This window comes from Hippoglossus hippoglossus, chromosome 22 (genome assembly GCF_009819705.1).
Source record: "Hippoglossus hippoglossus isolate fHipHip1 chromosome 22, fHipHip1.pri, whole genome shotgun sequence".
In the NCBI taxonomy this organism is placed as follows: domain Eukaryota; kingdom Metazoa; phylum Chordata; class Actinopteri; order Pleuronectiformes; family Pleuronectidae; genus Hippoglossus; species Hippoglossus hippoglossus.
This window is the reverse complement of record NC_047172.1, coordinates 156,116-177,835: the sequence shown is the minus strand read 5'-3', so window position 1 is coordinate 177,835 and position 21,720 is coordinate 156,116. Positions and strand designations below refer to the sequence as shown.

The 21,720-nt window shown below is 45.7% G+C and overlaps 2 protein-coding genes across 4 annotated transcripts; both read left to right on the top strand.

Moving 5' to 3' along the window:
• Positions 1-529: 529 nt before the first annotated feature.
• Positions 530-17,464, top strand: sec23a (Sec23 homolog A, coat complex II component). Of its 3 annotated transcripts, none has more exons than XM_034576212.1 (20): positions 530-587; positions 4,645-4,910; positions 5,522-5,579; positions 6,777-6,863; positions 6,938-7,174; positions 7,503-7,579; positions 8,097-8,241; positions 8,314-8,472; positions 8,585-8,700; positions 9,589-9,712; positions 9,786-9,866; positions 9,960-10,049; positions 15,000-15,106; positions 15,210-15,363; positions 15,447-15,524; positions 15,599-15,760; positions 16,533-16,619; positions 16,830-16,985; positions 17,105-17,170; positions 17,242-17,464. In XM_034576212.1, the coding sequence occupies exons 2-20, from the start codon at positions 4,690-4,692 to the stop codon at positions 17,329-17,331; spliced, it is 2,295 nt and encodes a 764-aa protein (XP_034432103.1). In that variant the 5' UTR covers positions 530-587; positions 4,645-4,689; the 3' UTR covers positions 17,332-17,464. The 3 variants fall into 3 exon arrangements, with proteins under 3 accessions (XP_034432103.1, XP_034432105.1, XP_034432104.1); XM_034576213.1 differs by lacking the exon at positions 530-587 and adding an exon at positions 602-937; XM_034576214.1 differs by lacking the exons at positions 16,533-16,619; positions 16,830-16,985; positions 17,105-17,170; positions 17,242-17,464 and adding an exon at positions 15,839-16,177 and having other exon boundaries at positions 15,599-15,787.
• A 705-nt stretch (positions 17,465-18,169) lies between these two features.
• clec14a (C-type lectin domain containing 14A) lies at positions 18,170-21,219 on the top strand. Its single transcript, XM_034576227.1, has 2 exons — positions 18,170-18,644; positions 19,380-21,219. Exon 2 carries the CDS (start codon positions 19,412-19,414, stop codon positions 20,636-20,638), a length of 1,227 nt encoding a protein of 408 aa, XP_034432118.1. The 5' UTR covers positions 18,170-18,644; positions 19,380-19,411; the 3' UTR covers positions 20,639-21,219.
• The last annotated feature ends 501 nt before the right edge of the window (positions 21,220-21,720 follow it).

The window sequence follows — 21,720 nt, the reverse complement described above, 5'->3', positions numbered from 1 at the left end:
GTGTGAGACAGAGACAGACTCTCAGGTGTGAGACAGAGACAGACTCTCAGGTGTGAGACAGACACAGACTCTCAGGTGTGAGACAGATACAGACTCTCCGGTGTGAGACAGACACAGACTCTCAGGTGTGAGACAGACACAGACTCTCAGGTGTGAGACACAGACACAGTCTCTCAGGTGTGAGACAGACACAGACTCTCAGGTGTGAGACACAGACACAGTCTCTCAGGTGTGAGACAGATACAGACTCTCAGGTGTGAGACAGAGACAGACTCTCCGGTGTGAGACAGATACAGACTCTCAGGTGTGAGACAGATACAGACTCTCAGGTGTGAGACAGAGACAGACTCTTAGGACAGATTTCTTTCCTCTGGACTGTAAGGGAAAACAAAGATCTTACTTTGGCGAGATGAATCACTCAGAGGCGAAATGCAACCGCGTTTGAATGTGTGTGTCTGTCGGGACGAGTGTGGCCCCTGAATATTGGTCAGAGTGAGACCTCATTGTTTTTGTCTTATCTGTTGCGTGACGTGGCGCCGGGCCGCCGCCATGTTGTTTTGCTTCGTTGTCAGTTCAGCGCAGCGGCGGTAAGTTCACACTCTGTCACACACACACAGACACACACACACACACACACACACACACCTGGCCCCTGTCAACTCACCTGTCCGTCAGTCCTGTCACCTGTGTGACGTCAGTGGCGCAGCTGTTACCTGTACGGTTAGCTGCTGTTAGCTGTGATGCTAACTGAGCTGCAGACTGAATTTAAACTCCACGGACACACGCACCTGTACGGTTACACGTGACGTCACACAGTCACTTGCTGACATCAGAACTTTGAATATCACCTGAATAACGAACTGATGTCATTGATCATTGGCCCTGATTGGTTACCTGGACAGAAAGTAACTGAGTACAGTTACTGCACCCGTCTGAGGTATTTGTACTTCGTGCTACTTTATTTATACTACAGTATACTGTAGTAAAATCTACTGTTCTGTATTTAATCTGCAGTTACCTGAGTAATGATGTGAACTGTGATTGGTTGTTGGTTTGGACACACCTTCTCATTCAATGGTTTTTCTTTATTTTTATTAATATTGAAGACATCCAAACTATGAAGGAACACATATGGAATTATGTGGTAAACAAAAAAGTGTTAAACAAACCAGGATATGTTTTATATTTTAGATTCTTCAAAGTAGCCACCTTTTGCTCTGATGACAGCTTTGCACACTCTTGGCCTTTTTTCTATCAGCTTCATGAGGTCGTCACCTGGAATGGTTTTCAGTTAACAGGTTTGCCTTGTCCAGAGTTAATTTGTGGAATTTCTTGCCTTCTTAATGTGTTTGAGACCATCAGTTGTGTTGTGCAGAAGCAGGTTGGTGCACAGCTCTATACAGTGAATAGGCCTATTCGACTACAGTTCTAATCCATATTATGGCAAGAACCACTCAACTAAGTAAAGAGAAACGACAGTCCATCATTACTTTAAGACAGGATGGTCAGTCAATCCGGAAACTTTCAAGAACTTTGAATGTATCCTCAAGTTCAGTCGCGAAAACCATCAAACGCTATGATGAAACTGGCTCTCATGAGGACCGCCCCAGGACAGGAAGACCAAGAGTTACCTCTGCTGCCGAGGATACGTTCATTAGAGTTACCAGCCTCAGAAACCACAAATTAACAGCACCTCAGATTAGAGGCAACATAAATGCTTCGCAGAGTTCTAGTAGCAGGCACATCTTAACATCAACTGTTCAGAGGAGACTGCATGAATCAGGCCTTCATGGTCGAATTCCTGCAAAGAAGCCACTACTGAGGAAGAACAACAAGAAGAAGAGACTTGCTTGGGCCAAGAAACACAAGGAATGGACATTAAACCAGTGGAAATCTGTACTTTGGTCTGATGAGTCCAAATTTGAGATTTTTGGTTCCAACCGCCATGTCTTTGTAAGACGCAGAAAAGGTGAGCGGATGGTCTCTACATGTGTGGTTCCCACCGTGAAGCATGGAGGAGGAGGTGTGATGGTGTGGGGGTGCTTTGCTGGTGGCACTGTTGGTGATTTATTCAAAATTCAAGGCATACTTAACCAGCATGGCTACCACAGCATTCTGCAGCGACATGCCATCCCATCTGGTTTGCTCTTAGTGGGACCAGCATTTGTGTTTCAACAGGATAATGAGCCCAAACACAGCTCCAGGCTATGTAAAGGCTATTTGACCAAGAAGGAGAGTGATGGAGTGCTGCGTCAGATGACCTGGCCTCCACAACCACCCGACCTGAGCCCACATGAGATGGTCTGGGATGAGTTGGACCGCAGAGTGAAGGCAAAGCAGCCAACAAGTGCTCAGCACCTCTGGGAAGTGCTCACTCCTTCAAGACTGTTGGAAAACCATTCCAGGTGACAACCTCATGAACCTGATGAAAGAATGCCAAGAGTCATCAGAGCAAAAGGTGGCTACTTTGAAGAATCTAAAATATAAAACATATCCTGGTTTGTTTAACACATAATTCCATATGTGTTCCTTCATAGTTTGGATGTCTTCAATATTAATAAAAATAAAGAAAAACCATTGAATGAGAAGGTGTGTCCAAACTTTTGACTCGTACTGTGTGTATATATATATATATGTATATATATATATATACGCGTGCGTGCTTGTCTCTCTTCAAACTTCACATGTATGTAATTATTAATCGATGAGTCACTTTGACCCTGATGACTCCTGAGGTTCGATGAAGCCAGTTCAACTTATCCAGGGTTTCTTTATCCAGATGAACTTAACCTAACATGATGCTGGTTATTAACTCGTTAACGTTATAGAATATCATGTTTTCCTAATGTCGTGCAGACCCTCTAAACATGTAAACACATGCACTAAGCATGTAAACACACACACTAAACATGTAAACACACACACACTAAAAATGTAAACACACACACTAAACATGTAAACACACGCACTAAACATGTAAACACATACACTAAACATGTAAACACACACACTAAACATGTAAACACACGCACACTAAACATGTAAACACACGCACACTAAACATGTAAACACACACACACTAAACATGTAAACACACACACTAAAGATGTAAACACACACACACTAAACATGTAAACACACACTAAAGATGTAAACACACACACTAAAGATGTAAACACACACACTAAACATGTAAACACACACACACTAAACATGTAAACACACACACTAAACATGTTTAAATACACACACTAAACATGTAAACACACGCACTAAACATGTAAACACACGCACTAAACATGTAAACACACACACTAAACATGTAAACACACGCACTAAACATGTAAACACATACACTAAACATGTAAACACACACACTAAACATGTAAACACACACACACTAAACATGTAAACACACACACACTAAACATGTAAACACACACACTAAAGATGTAAACACACACACACTAAACATGTAAACACACACACACTAAAGATGTAAACACACACACTAAACATGTAAACACACGCACTAAACATGTAAACACACGCACTAAACATGTAAACACACGCACTAAACATGTAAACACACACACACTAAACATGTAAACACACACTAAACATGTAAACACACACACTAAACATGTAAACACACACACACTAAAGATGTAAACACACACACTAAACATGTAAACACACACACACTAAACATGTAAACACACACGCACTAAACATGTAAACACACACGCACTAAACATGTAAACACACACACACTAAACATGTAAACACACGCACTAAAGATGTAAACATGCATTAACATGTAAACACACACACTAAACATGTAAACACACACACTAAACATGTAAACACACACACACTAAACATGTAAACACACACACTAAACATGTAAACACGCACTAAACATGTAAACACACACGCACTAAACATGTAAACACACGCACTAAACATGTAAACACACACACTAAAGATGTAAACACGCATTAACATGTAAACACACACTAAACATGTAAACACACACACTAAACATGTAAACACACACACACTAAACATGTAAACACACACACTAAACATGTAAACACACACACTAAAGATGTAAACACGCATTAACATGTAAACACACACACTAAACATGTAAACACACACACACTAAACATGTAAACACACACGCACTAAACATGTAAACACACACACTAAACATGTAAACACACACGCACTAAACATGTAAACACACACACTAAACATGTAAACACACACACTAAACATGTAAACACACACACTAAAGATGTAAACACACACTAAACATGTAAACACACACGCACTAAACATGTAAACACACACACTAAACATGTAAACACACACACTAAACATGTAAACACACACACACTAAACATGTAAACACACACGCACTAAACATGTAAACACACACGCACTAAACATGTAAACACACACACACACTAAAGATGTAAACACGCACTAAACATGTAAACACACACACACTAAAGATGTAAACACACACACACTAAACATGTAAAGGTACACATACAAACTCAATATTGTGTTTTTCCGGATGGTGGCGCAGATGGTAGAAGAAGCTGTTATCGATGTTTTGTCGTCTCCTCTCAGCGTCTACCTGTCGGTGTGTCCTGCCCCCTGTGTGCCTGCATTGCCATGGCAAGCTTCCCAGAATACATTGCTCAGAACGAGGAGCGTGACGGTGTTCGCTTCAGCTGGAACGTGTGGCCCTCCAGTCGGTTGGAGGCCACTCGGATGGTGGTGCCGGTGGCTGCTCTGTTCACGCCCCTGAAGGAGCGACCCGACCTGCCCCCGATCCAGTATGAACCGGTTCTCTGCAGCCGCGCCACCTGTCGAGCTGTGCTCAACCCCTTGTGGTACGCATCACTAATCCACCTGTCTGACCTCCACCTGTCTGACCTCCACCTGTCTGACCTCCACCTGTCTGACCTCTACCTGTCTGACCTCCACTTGTCTGACCTCCACCTGTCTGACCTCCACCTGTCTGACCTCTACCTGTCTGACCTCCACCTGTCTGACCTCCACCTGTCTGACCTCTACCTGTCTGACCTCCACCTGTCTGACCTCCACTTGTCTAAAACCGGTCTGACCTCCACTTGTCTAAAACCTGTCTAACACCTGTCTGACCTCCACCTGTCTGACCTCTACCTGTCTAACCCCTGTCTGACCTCTACCTGTCTGACCTCCACCTGTCTGACCTCTACCTGTCTAACCCCTGTCTGACCTCTACCTGTCTGACCTCCACCTGTCTGACCTCTACCTGTCTGACCTCCACCTGTCTGACCTCTACCTGTCTAACCCCTGTCTGACCTCTACCTGTCTGACCTCCACCTGTCTGACCTCTACCTGTCTAACCCCTGTCTGACCTCTACCTGTCTGACCTCCACCTGTCTGACCTCTACCTGTCTAACCCCTGTCTGACCTCTACCTGTCTAACACCTGTCTGACCTCTACTTGTCTGTTTCAGTCAAGTGGACTACCGAGCCAAACTGTGGGCGTGTAACTTCTGTTACCAGAGGAATCAGGTAAAGTTCAACCAGATTTTCTACTATACTGAAAGAATAACTAGTAAACTAGTGAAACAATTTAACTAGTATTATCACTTTTCTCTCAGAGAACTGACTCCACCTTATTTTATGTCGTGGTTTACCCTTCTTGGTAAAATTGTACTTTATTCACATTATTTATTTTCTTGTTTTGCTTCAAAACTGGCCCTCGGGCCTGATGCCCAAAATATAATAAAATCTGGCCTGTGAAATATTTTTTTTAATATAATCTGCATGTCTTCCCCTATTTTCCACCTTTCACCACTAGACTCTCTCTGTCCTATCAAATAAAGGCCATAATATATATTATATACAGTATATAGGGTTAGAAAATGTATTTAGTTTGATTCAAAATACAAGGTTAAAGGTGAAGGAGAGAGCAGATTCAGAGCTTGTTGTCTTATCCGTGAACACTAAAGACGTCGCTTTCCAAACTGATAAGAAAAGGCACAGGACAAGCAGGTGAAACAATCAAAACTGGAGTGAAACACACAAAGGCAGGACGTTAAGTGAACTGAGACTTGATCAGAACCATTAAATATAACAGGAAACAGAACTCAGGGTAGAACAACCACACACAAAACACATCCAAACACAAGAAAAACTTCCATTAGCAAAAGTGTCCAACAAAAAATCCAAAAGCGCTTCAGAATTATAGAGCTCATGACAAAGAGGGATGCGGATGCTGCAGTTGAAGCGAGTTATGTGGTGAGTGAATTAATCGCCAAAGCAGGAAAGTAATTCACAGCAGGTTCTGAACCACTGCATGTTGGAGGTTGCTGATATTCTATGTCCAGAAAGTTAATGGTGATCGATTCTTCAAATGTAAATATACAACAGATAAAAAACACAACCTGCCTCCATACTGCTCACATCAGCCTAAATCCTCTGTGATCCACGTGAACACGGCTCCAGAGGAGAATATCAGAGGAACTGTCCCAAGTGTTATATATCTATATATATAGATATATAACATATCTATAGATATATAGATAGATAATGAGCCTTTTTGGGGGAACATATTCATCTCATAAATCATAAAATCATATCATAAAACATGTCAGTGATTCTAACCTCAACTTTAAAATCACATCTAAACTATAAAGCACACACAACTTGATCTCCGACAACACACTGGTCCTGAATAACATAATAACTGACGTGTGTGTGTTTCAGTTTCCTCCATCCTATGCTGGGATCTCTGAGGTGAACCAACCCGCTGAGCTGCTGCCTCAGTTCTCCACCATCGAGTACGTGGTGCAGGTAAGACTCACACAGGTACGTGTAGAGACACACATGTCATTAGGTGTGTAACCCAGTCCGGTCTCTGTCCTCAGCGGGGTCCTCAGATGCCGCTGGTCTTCCTGTATGTGGTGGACACCTGTATGGAGGACGAAGACCTGCAGGCTCTGAAGGAGTCTCTGCAGATGTCCCTGTCTCTGCTCCCTCCCACTGCGCTGGTCGGACTCATCACTTTTGGACGCATGGTCCAGGTCCACGAGCTCGGCTGTGAGGGGATCTCCAAGAGCTACGTCTTCAGGGGCACCAAGGACCTGAACGCCAAGCAGCTGCAGGTAGAAGTCAAACTGTCTCTGTCAGGTCAGATGTAGCTTATGTAACATTTTGACAGTTTTTTTTGGGGGGGGGTGTATATACAAGCAGAGGGATATTTTGGGGTTTTATTAGATCACCAACATTTGGAACAGTAAAGAGAAGAACACTAAACAACATGTTGGACTTGACTTCACATAATTTAAGTACATAAACATAAGTTCTTATATTTTATACATGTTTGTGAAACACTCCTGTAGTTTGTAATGTTCTATTTATATAAATCTGACTTCACCCGACCTGCTGCTAGTTAACAATGTTAACCAGCTGTGAATCTTTGGTGACTCGCAGGAGATGCTTGGTTTGACCAAACCTTTGGCCACTCAGGGCCGAGGTCCTCAAACGGCCCAACAGCCTCTGTCCAACAGGTACGTACACACACACACGTACGTACACACACACACACGTGTACACACACACACGTGTACACACACACACACACACACACACACACACACACACACACACCTACAGAAACTTCTGGTGTCCACACGACTCCAGAGTTTTAGAGCAGCTAAAACAGAGATGTTTGGAAATGAAGACATAGACGCCTTTCAGTCATGGCATAGCCTTCTCTGATTGGTCTCCTGTCACATGACCTCCTTCACCCAGCATCAGCCTCAGCTACCGGAGTAGAAACAACCCAATCACTGACCCTGTTGTCTTTGCTAACAGCTGCTGTTCAGTTACATTCTGTATTTAACTTAACCCTCAAAAATGTTAAGTTTCCTCACAAACACAGAAAGACCCTCTGACCTACTCTTCTTTAAACACACTGTAACCATGATGATGTAGGGGACGCTGGTTTCCATGAAACGGCAGGAGGTCAGGGGCGCAGTGGTAATCAGGGCTGGGGAGTTCTGACAGTAAATGTTGGTTCCTCAGGTTCCTGCAGCCAGTGCAGAAGATCGACATGAACCTGACCGACCTGTTGGGAGAGCTGCAACGTGACCCCTGGCCCGTCACTCAGGGGAAGAGACCTCTGCGCTCTCTAGGCGTGGCCATGTCCATCGCTGTCGGCCTACTGGAGGTAGATGGGGTGGGCTTTTGGCATCATGTGGGGGGCATTACAGAATCTCACCAGTGTCTGTTTTTCCCACAGTGCACCTTTCCCAACACTGGTGCTCGCATCATGACGTTCATCGGTGGCCCAGCGACACAGGGTCCTGGCATGGTGGTGGGAGACGAACTAAAGACACCCATCAGGTCGTGGCATGACATCGAGAAGGACAACGCCAAGTTCATGAAGAAAGCCACCAAGGTGAGTGAGAGCTGATTCTAACTTTATTAACATGAACACACAAATGTCATTATTTAGTTCTGTTGTCATCTGTGTGTGTGTGTGTGTGTGTGTGTGTGTGTGTGTTTTGTAGCACTATGAGTCTCTTGCTAACAGAGCGTCCAATAATGGTCACATCATCGACATGTACGCCTGTGCTCTTGATCAGACCGGTCTGCTGGAGATGAAGTGCTGTGCCAACTACACCGGGTACATACACACACACACAGTATCTGAGAACACAAATGTCTGAGTCAGTGTCTCTGGACATGTTCTGGATCTTCTCCTGCAGCCTCCTGGTAAAATGTGTGTAACATGTCAGAGTGAGTCCATGTGAGGAGACAGCAGGACAATGTGTGGAAGCTTCCCAGAGAGCGAGTGGACGTGTTGATGAGGTTTCTAACACGTGACGTGAAACTGGAAGAACACAAATATCTCAGGATGAAGAAGAGGAGCCGTACACGTAGAAGACGAAGCCTGTTAGCTTTTGATTCATACGTGAAATAATGAGCATCAAGCTTTTCAGTTTCAAATGACATTGATTAACCTGCATTAGCACAAATGTTATTTGGATATTAAGGGTTTGTCACTTTAGTAACCACAAACAATAGCGTTGGTTTATTTAAGATCTCAACAATGTTATTACAATGACATCCCCGTCAAAACTTTCTCGTCTGTTTACGTCAACGACTACTGATGATTTAACGGCTTCGTAACCCTAACCCTCTTGAAGGGTAACCCTCGTGTCCCAATTCGTAGGGGAAGATTTCAACCACTACCTCTTGTGACTACGTTTCAAGGGGCAAGATGACCCTCGAAAACAAGCAGTAGGGCCAAGGAGTGAAATGGGATCAGGCCTAAGTGTTTGAAAACAGTCCTCGTGTCCTCAGGGCTCAGGTGGTTGTAGTATGTAACTTAACCACTAGGGGTCTCTAAATATCCTGCATGGCATCTTCAGGTGTCGTACATGTGAACGTAGGCAAGTGGACTTGGGTACTTCATGTGTATGTTGTAAATGATCAGTCTCTTGTGATAATGATGAAGGTGGCGTGGGCGTACATGTTGGACACAGTTGTTAATGTGTGTTTGTGTGTTCAGAGGCTACATGGTGATGGCGGACTCCTTCAATACATCTCTGTTTAAACAAACCTTCCAGAGAGTTTTCACCAAAGATGTCCAGGGGTCTTTTAAAATGGCCTTTGCCGCCACACTGGAGGTCAAGGTATGATAACTACTCAGGTCACATAGGCCACGCCCCCTCGCCAACAGAATAAACTGCAGTGTTTTCTTTTCAGACTTCTAGAGAGATCAAGCTCTCTGGAGCCATTGGACCGTGTGTGTCTCTGAACGCTAAAGGACCCTGTGTCTCTGAGAACGTATTTAACCACCAATTCACAGCTGACCTTTGACCTTTTAATACAGTTTCATCTGCAGGGCAGGTTTACAGGTGTGTGTTCATGTGTTGACAGGAGATCGGTACCGGAGGAACATGTCAATGGAAGATCTGTGGTTTGGATCCCAGCACCACACTGGCTCTTTACTTCGAGGTCGTCAACCAGGTACTATGATAAAACTTTAACACCTGACCTCTGACCTTTAGACAGCCTCAGTCTGGTCTGAGACAAAGTAACACCCCTGGCAGAACTTCACCATCTGTACAGCCTGAAATATAAAGAGTCAATCACACCTGGTTCTTGTAGGGGTCAGCCAAGTGCTGCAGGACTAAAATCAGATTGTGTGGGTTGCGGGGTTGATCATGACAGTGTTGCTGTTGGTGCTTTTGGTGATGACGGTGGACGTGTTGTGGATGTCGTGCTGATGCGATTGGTTGGGTGTAGGTGGAGGGCGAAGCTCTGCGGGCGAGACTCCAGAGGTTTTCGAATAAACATACCAACACTCCGACGCACTGCGGCCCTGTACCTGCTGGAGACAGACGGACATGAGTTTATAGAAAATTATTATAGGTGCATCTTAATGTTTACTTCTGTTGAGTTTCCCTTACGTCTGAGTCATGCAGGTGATCCAGGGGTTGAGGGCAGAGCTGGTCAGAACCAGCCAAGCAGAAAGGGCAGAGGTCACTGCAGTGCTCTGCTGACCGCTGAGCGTCTCGTACAAACACACTGAGATGTAAGGCAGCCAGCACACCAGCACACACACTGAGAACAAGACAAGAAGCCAACTGAACACGTGACCAGAGTCTGAACACGTGACCAGAGTCTGAACACGTGACCAGAGTCTGAACACGTGACCAGAGTCTGAACACGTGACCAGTGTCTGAACACGTGACCAGAGTCTGAACACGTGACCACAGTCTGAACACGTGACCAGAGTCTGAACACGTGACCAGTGTCTGAACACGTGACCAGTGTCTGAACGCGTGACCACAGTCTGAACACGTGACCAGTGTCTGAACAGGTGACCACATAGTCTGAACAGGTGACCACATAGTCTGAACAGGTGACCACATAGTCTGAACGCGTGACCACATAGTCTGAACACGTGACCACATAGTCTGAACACGTGACCAGAGTCTGAACACGTGACCAGTGTCTGAACACGTGACCAGTGTCTGAACACGTGACCAGAGTCTGAACACGTGACCACAGTCTGAACACGTGACCAGAGTCTGAACACGTGACCAGTGTCTGAACACGTGACCAGTGTCTGAACGCGTGACCACAGTCTGAACACGTGACCAGTGTCTGAACACGTGACCAGAGTCTGAACACGTGACCAGTGTCTGAACACGTGACCAGTGTCTGAACACGTGACCACAGTCTGAACACGTGACCAGTGTCTGAACAGGTGACCACATAGTCTGAACAGGTGACCACATAGTCTGAACACGTGACCAGTGTCTGAACATGTGACCACATAGTCTGAACGCGTGACCACATAGTCTGAACACGTGACCAGAGTCTGAACACGTGACCAGAGTCTGAACACGTGACCAGTGTCTGAACACGTGACCACAGTCTGAACACGTGACCAGTGTCTGAACGCGTGACCACAGTCTGAACACGTGACCAGAGTCTGAACACGTGACCAGTATCTGAACACGTGACCACAGTCTGAACACGTGACCAGTGTCTGAACACGTGACCAGAGTCTGAACACGTGACCAGTGTCTGAACACGTGACCAGTGTCTGAACACGTGACCAGAGTCTGAACACGTGACCAGTATCTGAACACGTGACCACAGTCTGAACACGTGACCAGTGTCTGAACACGTGACCAGTGTCTGAACACGTGACCAGAGTCTCAACACGTGACCACATAGTCTGAACACGTGACCAGTGTCTGAACGCGTGACCAGTGTCTGAACGCGTGACCAGTGTCTGAACGCGTGACCAGTGTCTGAACGCGTGACCAGTGTCTGAACAGGTGACCACATAGTCTGAACACGTGACCACAGTCTGAACGCGTGACCACAGTCTGAACGCGTGACCACATAGTCTGAACACGTGACCACAGTCTGAACACGTGACCAGTGTCTGAACACGTGACCAGTGTCTGAACATGTGACCAGAGTCTGAACACGTGACCACATAGTCTGAACACGTGACCAGTGTCTGAACACGTGACCACATAGTCTGAACACGTGACCACATAGTCTGAACACGTGACCACAGTCTGAACACGTGACCACATAGTCTGAACATGTGACCACAGTCTGAACATGTGACCACATAGTCTGAACATGTGACCACATAGTCTGAACACGTGACCAGTGTCTGAACACGTGATCACAGTCTGAACACGTGACCAGTGTCTGAACACGTGACCAGTGTCTGAGCACGTGACCACAGTCTGAACACGTGACCAGTGTCTGAACACGTGACCAGTGTCTGAACACGTGACCAGTGTCTGAACACGTGACCAGTATCTGAACACGTGACCACAGACTGAACATGTGACCAGTGTCTGAACACGTGACCACAGTCTGAACACGTGACCAGTGTCTGAACACGTGACCAGTATCTGAACACGTGACCACAGTCTGAACATGTGACCAGTGTCTCAACATGTGACCACAGTCTGAACATGTGACCACATAGTCTGAACACGTGACCAGTGTCTGAACACGTGACCAGTGTCTGAACACGTGACCAGAGTCTGAACACGTGACCAGTGTCTGAACACGTGACCACATAGTCTGAACACGTGACCACAGTCTGAACACGTGACCAGAGTCTGAACACGTGACCAGTGTCTGAACACGTGACCAGAGTCTGAACACGTGACAACAGTCTGAACACGTGACCACAGTCTGAACACGTGACCACATAGATGAATTTTGGTCAGACTCAGAATTTTGAACTTTGGTCACGTGTTCAGACTGAGTCTTTGGGAACAGGTAGAATTTAAAGAGTTTGGACAGGTAGGTCTTGTTAGGAACCAATCAGAAAACAGCATGAACTCACCTGAGGTTGTAACCATGACGATGGAGCTCCTCAGGTAGTTGTTGGCAGGAACATAGAAGCAGTGCAGCTCATTGCACATGAACGTTCCCCTGCGAGCCTGTTTTCTGGCCACATAGACGATGTATCCGTACAGAGAGCACATGGTGAGGATCGGAGCCACGATGCCTAACAACATCCACAGCACTACGAAGTACTTGTTGTCAGGTGTGAAGCTCAGGCAGCACAGGAACCGTGACTCGCTGTAGGCGTAGGTGCCAAACCCCAGCAGGGGCAGGGTGGCGTTCACCAGACAGAACAGCCAGACCAGGACCAGGACCACCCGACTCCGTCCGGTGGTCCAGATGCTTCGGTAGCTGAGGGCGAAGCAGATCTCTGTGAACTTGTCTACAGTCGCCCAGGTGAGCGAGTGGATTGAGGAAGTCTGCAGGAGGAGGAAGATGAAGCCGCTGCCCTGACAGAGGACGCCCTCGCTCGGGTGTCCAGAGGGCTGGGAGAGGCTGTTGTGGGCCCCGAAGGGGATGGTGGAGAGTCCAAGGGCCAGGTCGCTGAGGCTGAAACTCACGGTAAGACCCAGCGTGTCGGACCGAAGATCCTTGTTGAAGAGCAGCACCAGCAGGAGGAGGAGGTTCCCACAGACGGACGCTGCACTGGTTACAGCCATCAGAGTGCCATACAGCGTCTTCAGAGCGTCCACCATCTTCACAGGACAGGAAGTATTTCACTGATTACATCACAGATCAGACAGGATGCGTAAAGACGCTTTTACATACGACTTTCTCCCAGATGTGTTGAGCTGCACTTCCTCTAACGACCTCTAGATGCTGCTCTTCCAAAATCTTCTCTCCTCAAATACGAAGTGGAAACGTGATCACGTGATCAAAATTCCACACTTGGGTCCCTCGACAACAAACAAAAAGGTCTCCATGACAACAGATCAACTTCATCCCACGAGGAAGACCAGGAGATGTGAAGGAAAGCCCCAGAAATCATAAAATCATTGAGATTCAGATTCATGTGATGTTAAAAAGTGATGTGATCAGTCTCCAGCGAGGAGACGCAGGTGAAACCTGTGCAGACTGAGGGATCCGGTCAACAACACCTGTGCACCAGTCAGAGGGGTCTCTGATGATGTCACACTGGAGCTGTGATGAGCTGAACGCATTGTGCTGTTCACGTATCACTTCTTCTGAGTCTGCGAGGCAGAGTGTAGAGCTCTGAATATCATTGATTAGTTGAACCGTGCATCCTGACGTGCTGTGGACATTCAGCTCCTTCCACAGAGACGTTTAGATATCTACACTCCACCTGGAACCGACGCTCTGGTCAAAGGTCAAACCAGGTGATCGGTCGATGTCCGGATTTTTAAAGCCATGATTTCAGTCTGAGAGCGTCGGAGTCCGATCAGCTCCGAGTCTGAGGACAGACTGCAGAAGGAGTGTCCTACTGAGAGAGTGTGAGTGAGTGTGTCTCTCCAGAGGCAGCGTTGCTGTGGTGCACCTGTCAGTCACCTGCTGAGATGATGAGAGGACACACACACACACATACATATAAACACACACACAGAGTTATCTGCTGACTATGTCAACAGTACCTGAACATCCAATATCCTGTGTGTGTGTGTGTGTGGTCACATGTCACACAGCCTGACTCAGGTAATAACAGGTGTACAGGTGTGTAATCATCATCATCCAGCTGCAGTTGAACCTCAGACCACTAAGAGCTCAGGTGTGAAGCAGCCAATCAGAGCACAGGATTCTGAGCTCAGTTAAATGTTGTATTTCAGTTTGATGACATCACTGCTTATTTTAAGTTACTAATTAGTTACTAATAATATTCATATTAATAAAGTGTATTTTTAACAAACAGCTGTTTTTTGTGTTGGGCTGACATAGGAGTGACTTTTATTGTTTGTTATTGTTGTTTTATTTCGCATGAATCCAGAAAGTGTTTTGATTGACAGCTTCATTGAGTCTAACGTGGTGTCGTCGTGGTAACCTGTATGAGGCTGCTGATGAACTGGTTCAGAGTCGTTCATTAAAGCTACCTGATCAGGTTATTGATTAACGATCAGCTTTGTGTTGCAGCACAATGCTCCGATTCCTCAGGGAGGCCGTGGAGCCATCCAGTTCGTGACTCAGTACCAGCACTCGTCAGGACAGAGACGCATCAGAGTCACCACCACCGCCAGGAAGTAAGACACCTCTCCACACACCTCATCATGTGCGATGTGTTTACAGACGGCGCATGAAGCCAGCGATGTGTTCACTGACATCTTCTCTCTCCCGCCCCCACAGCTGGGCAGATGCTCAGACTCAGATTCAGAACATCGCAGCGTCTTTCGACCAGGAGGCGGCGGCTATTTTGATGGCGAGGCTGGCTGTGTACCGTGCGGAGACAGAGGAGGGGCCAGATGTTCTGCGATGGTTGGACAGACAGCTGATCAGACTGGTATGACGGCTGTGGTGAAAACATGGATGTGGACTCGCAGCCAGTGAAGCTCACGTGTGTCGTTCTGCGTGTTTGTGTTTCAGTGTCAGAAGTTTGGAGATTATCACAAAGACGATCCAAACTCCTTCAGGTTCTCCGAGACCTTCTCCCTCTACCCTCAGGTGACCCGCATTCCTTAATGCTCTGCTGTCACCTGCTTCCCTTCCTGTTTCTCACCTGCGTGTTTGTGTTTCAGTTCATGTTCCACCTGCGGCGCTCTCCGTTCCTTCAGGTGTTCAACAACAGTCCAGACGAGAGTTCGTACTATAGACATCAGTTCAACAGACAGGACCTGACTCAGGCCCTCATCATGATCCAACCTGTGCTGTACGCCTACTCTTTCAATGGGCCGCCAGAGGTACCTGCACCGGGGGGGGGTCACCATGTTCCTCATTAACACCTGAACACAAACATCATCATCACACTCAGAGTCCAGTTAAAAAGTGTAACTGAAGATTCAACTCTTTTCCTTTAGTTTCTAAACTCTCGCTCGAATCAAGAGCGAGAGTTTAACAATAGGTATCAGTTATGCTGCCACCCTGTGGAACTATTGTGTTACTGTGTCATCTTCATCAAATTCAACAGGATAGCGAATATCAACCAAATGAAAACGAAGCTGATTGTTTTAGTTTTTCTTGTTTTTATTTTATTAAAGTTTTCATTAACACTAATAACGCTGCTCGTTACTCACATGATATCTGGAGCCTGTTCTACGAAGTGAGTTCAACATATCCAGGATATCTTTCAGTTACCCAGCTGAACTTAACCTAACGATCATAATCAGGCTCAGTGGTCACATGACGCTGGTTATTAACTCGTTAGGTTAACTCAGGTTTTCCTCAAGATCTGAGCCTGTGCACATAAAGTGGGCGGGGTTTACTGCATATCCCAGATCAGAGACATGGACAGTTTGACTGACAGCAGAGCCTCATATTTCACAACGAGGATCAAACTGTTGTATAATACAAATCCAATGAGTGTACAGGACCCTGTTTGTCTTTGACTTCCTGGAACATCACCACACACCTGAGATCTGATTGGTTTGTTCTCAAACTGAGTCATGACTGAATCACAGTTTCACAAATGGAAGAGTCATTAACGAGTGATTGATCAGACTGTCTGTGTTTCAGCCCGTCCTGTTGGACAGCAGCAGCATCCTGCCGGACAGAATCCTCCTGATGGACACATTCTTCCAGATCCTCATTTACCACGGAGAGGTACAAATACAAATTACTTTGTTTTTATAAAGACACTGCTCTAGAAAATAACATTTAAACTGTGTGTTCACATCTGTTTGTGTCTCGGTGTCTGTGTGTGTCTCTGTGTGTGTGTCTCTGTGTGTGTCCCTCTCTGTGTGTGTCTGTCTCTCTCTCTCTGTGTGTGTGTGTCTCTGTTTGTGTCTCTCTGTGTGTGTGTCTCTGTGTCAGACGGTGTCCCAGTGGAGGAAGTCTGGTTACCAGGACGTCCCTGAGTATGAAAACTTCAAACACCTTCTTCAGGCTCCAGTGGACGATGCTCAGGAGCTGCTACACAATCGTTTTCCGATGCCCAGATACATCGACACAGAGCACGGAGGCAGCCAGGGGGGGGGGGGTCTCTCTCTCTGTCTCTCTCTCTCTCTCTCTCTCTCTCTCTCTCTCTCTCTCTCTCTCTCTCTCTCATATAATAGCGAGTTCCACTTTAATTCACAATCTTGTTTCAGGCTCGTTTCCTGCTCTCCAAAGTGAACCCCTCCCAGACCCACAACAACATGTACACCTGGGGACAGGTGAGAGGCTGACCGTAACCTTTGACCTTCAGGTGTTCATCACCAGGTTTAACCAGTCGTTCTCTGTGCAGGAGTCTGGAGCTCCCATCCTGACCGACGACGTCAGTCTGCAGGTGTTCATGGATCATCTGAAGAAGCTCGCTGTCTCCAGTGCTGCCTGACCCCACCTGTCCTAACGTGTCCCCACCTGTCCCCAAGTGTCCTAACCTGTGACCCCACCTGACCGAACGTGTCCCCACTTGTCCTAACGTGTCCCCACTTGTCCTAACCTGACCCCACCTGTCCTAACCTGACCCCACCTGCCTGCATTTTGTGTAATGGTTTGTTTTGTTGCCTATGTTACTGACCCCGCCCACTGTCACCTGTCAGTTTCCAGGTAGCAGCCAATCAGCAGCAGCTTCAGAGCAGTGAGAGCCAATAATGTTGTTCTAACTCCTGAGTGATGACTGATCATGTGACTGTGGTGAGCAGTCGTGATAAAATACAAGCCTCCATGTGATTGGTCCATTCAAAGCAGTAGAAACAGCTACGACTTTCTCATCAGCTCAGCTAATAAATAAATCATGTGATCAATCTTTAACTTTAAATCTTGAACCTGTTCACACAACTTAAAGATGCTGCTGTGAAACTGTTCCTGTTCACACCAGCAGGTGTCAGGCTTCATGTATTGATAGTTTGTCTCGAGTCTGATGCTGGGACGAGGTCTGGGTTTATTTTCTTGTGTTTCTAATAAAGTTTGAACAATTAAACGTGACTCCAGCTGTTACCATGGCAACGACCCTACTCACTAGCTCCTGCCATACTTCATTATTCTGAGTACTAACACTGTTAGTACTACATTACACACACACACCTCACAGCGTTACCATGACAGCAGCAGTCGTTCAGTTGTAGCTCCGCCCTCTATGATCTTTGACTTCCTGTCATTCTTCACTCACTTCCTCCAGGAAGCATCTGGGTCACCGTGACAACAAACCTCCTTTTCCACTGTTTGTTCAAATGTGTGTGTCCCTACATCTTCAAACACACACAGAACCTGGACCTCCTTGAAACCAGAGGAAGTGATTGAATTTAAAATTATAAATCTGAACCAAAGTCCATTCATGAAATTAAAGCTCTTTATTTTCCATCGTCTTTACGTTGAGTTTTTGTCTTTTAACTTTTTTCTTTTCTTTCTTCCATCTTGTTCCAGTTCCGTGCGGCTGCTGATTTTTAAGTTCTTGTATTTCACTTCTCATTTATTGGATCAATAAAGTTCATCTGATCATAGTTTGAAAAATTGTGAAATTCAGAACCAGGTTTGGTAAAAGTCTCGTTAGAGTTTTCTCAGCGTTTCTCTGGAGGAAACTCGCTCGCCCTATCAAGACGCAGCACATTTCCTGTGAGAAAGAGAGGGTGAGGCCGACTGTCAGTGGAGAAGGAACTTTACAGAAGAGAAGAAGTGATAGAAGAATCAGGACGAGTTGGACAGAAGGTAAGAAACTTCACTTTCACACAAACATGAAAAATATATGCATTCAGATATATAGATATAATAACTGTTTCTCTGTATAATTGTATATATAGATATAATAACTAGTTATCTGTATAATTATATATATATATAATTGTTTCTGTATAATTGTGTATATAGATATAATAACTAGTTATCTGTATAATTATATATATATATATATAATTGTTTCTCTGTATAATTGTGTATATAGATATAATAACTAGTTATCTGTATATATATATATATATATATATAATTGTTTCTGTATAATTGTGTATATAGATATAATAACTAGTTATCTGTATAATTTATATATAGACATAACTGTTTATCTGGATAATTGTATACATATGTGTATATATATATACACACATATATATATATACACACATATGTATATATATATACATATGTGTGTATATATACAATTGTACAGATAATTGTCTGTCGTATTATTTTTCTGTTTATACGATGATTAAACCCGATGGTTTTATTTGCTCATTAAATCGACTGCTATCATAAAAATTCCTTTATTTCATAAAGTGTACGATAACCGTTTTCCCTGTGATCAGGAGACGTGAGTATCACCTGCATCCTATGACCGAGCACAGGTTTCTTCAGTTCTTTTAAGAGGTCGGTCTTTTGGCTGAAGGGGGAACTGCCTTATTTTAAACTTTTATGTTCAAACAGAAACTTTGTTTTGTTTTGATTCAGAATCATCCTGCGTGTGGGAGGACTCGGGGAAGATGGCGTTTTGGTTCAGCTCTTGTTGGATTTACCTTTGGATCTTCGTCCAGTCCACAAACCTCTCGGCTGACTCGGCTTCACCGCCTCATTACACCATCCACCGCACCCAGGTCAGCTTTGACCAGGCCAGGGGGGCCTGCTCCCCAGGGGGCCTCGCCACCCTCGCCACCGAGCAGGAAGTCACCACCGTCCTCGGGCTCATCTCCGAGCTGCTGTTGCCTCAGAGTGAATTCGCCTTTTGGGTCGGACTGAAGAAAGACAAGAACCAATGTGTGGTCCCCTCCTCGCCGCTGAGAGGGTTCAGCTGGATCGAGGACACCGGTGAGGACGCCGGTGAGGACTCGCCGGTGATTCCCTGGGCGAAGGAGCCGCAGGACACGTGTACGACGGTTCGCTGTGTGGTGCTCCAGGTGAAACGTGATGGGTTGACTGGGACCAGCTGGGGTCTGAGTCCGGTCACCTGCAAGGAAAGTTCAGTTCATCAGTTCATCTGCAAACTGAGAGACGGACAGACAAGACTGATGTCTGAGGATGGAATGTCCACCATTAAACCTACATCACTGGAACCAGTAACACGTGAAGTTAAACCAGCAGAGCTAGAACCACCTGAAACGGAATCTAAGCCTCCCATGCGAGAACCAGGAACTGATTTGAATTTTAAAGCCGAACCTGACCCTGGACCTGACTCTGGATCAGTGGTGGTATCGAACTTGTGTCGGCGTCCAGTAATCCCCAGGGCACGCGCTCTCCGTCTGGACCCCAACAACAGCAGCAGGATCCAGGTGGAGTGCTGGTCCGATTACCGGCTGGATCTCCACTGCTGGGGTCGTCCTGACGTGTGGCGTCTTTGGGACGAGTCCCCCGCCAACCTCACCGTCCTCTGTGCGCCATGCAGGGACGGCTTCCGGAAAGACGCGTCTGGAAACTGCGTGGACTTCGACGAGTGCACTGGCGCCCCCTGTAGACACACCTGTGTAAACACAGAGGGCTCGTACATGTGTGTCTGCCTCGACCAGGACGGGAGACATCAAGACGAGGGCTCACCGGCGTGCACGCCCACGGTTACTATCGATGACAGGGCTTCCGTATGGGGCATCTGGATCCCGGTGCTGGTTGCTGTGGCGACGCTGCTGGTGCTAGTGGTGGTTGTTGCAGTGACAGTGAAGTGCTGCCTGATGAGAAACGCAAGAAAACGTGCTTTGAAGAATGAAGACAACCAGGCCTGATTCAGACCTGGTTCAGGACTGGCTCAGGCCTGATTCAGACCTGGTTCAGGACTGGCTCAGGCCTGATTCAGACCTGGTTCAGACCTGGTTCAGAGCTGGTTCAGAGCTGGTTCAGGCCTGATTCAGACCTGGTTTAGACCTGGTTCAGGACTGGCTCAGGCCTGATTCAGACCTGGTTCAGGACTGGCTCAGGCCTGATTCAGACCTGGTTCAGACCTGGTTCAGAGCTGGTTCAGAGCTGGTTCAGGCCTGATTCAGACCTGGTTTAGACCTGAGTTTTAAAATTAATGGGAGCCTATGGGAAAACCATAGAATATATATTTTATACATTTATATACATTCAATGAGAGAACTCACTCAACTGTCTTCAAACCTACTTGACTTTCAAAGTTTATTAAACTGACATTCAGATTTAATTAAAGCTTGAAAATAGATAAAAATACTTTAGAATACTTTAAAATACCCCAAAACTTCTGTCTTAAGAAAGTTTTAAATGATACTGACTTTATATAAATATTTTAATGTATGTTAGAATGAGACGTTGAACTTTGTACTTTGATAAATAAAGTTTTTTGTGGTTTTAAATACATTTTCATAGACTTTATTCTTAATGTTTTTCCCTGAGCTGCACGTTAGTCACAGCTCTATGTGGCCAAATGTATGTGGACACCCTCTTAGATGAGTGTACTGTATTTGTACCCGTAGGTAGATTTGTTTTGCAGTAAAAAAAGAGGACGCATCCATCCACAGTTCAAAATTAGAGCAGACTGACAGAAGACAAGACCACAAAAACCATGACAAAAAGGGCTAAAATGCTTCGCTAGCAATAGAAAACTGGATCAGGACAAATGTGCAAATATATCTTTAACCCGTTTAAGTGAACCATTGCGGCTGGAACAAAACTAATTCTGTGGTGTTTTGTTTTACCCCTTGGGGCTGCGAACCTCCGACCAGAGGGTAGACAGGGAAATTCCCAATGCAACTGTAACTGTAGGGACTCCACCAATCAGCCGACTGGACCATTTCACAACCTGACTCAGTCTGTTTCTGTCCTTTTTAAAGACAAGTTACCAAATCATGAA

Coding starts and splice junctions, on each gene's coding strand:
- sec23a (XM_034576212.1), top strand. CDS start 4,690: ATGGCAAGCTTCCCAGAATACATTGCTCAGAACGAGGAGCGTGACGGT. Junction 6,864..6,937: donor CCATCGAGTACGTGGTGCAG/GTAAGACTCACA, acceptor CTCTGTCCTCAG/CGGGGTCCTCAGATGCCGCT. Junction 9,867..9,959: donor GACCCTGTGTCTCTGAGAAC/GTATTTAACCAC, acceptor ATGTGTTGACAG/GAGATCGGTACCGGAGGAAC.
- clec14a (XM_034576227.1), top strand. CDS start 19,412: ATGGCGTTTTGGTTCAGCTCTTGTTGGATTTACCTTTGGATCTTCGTC.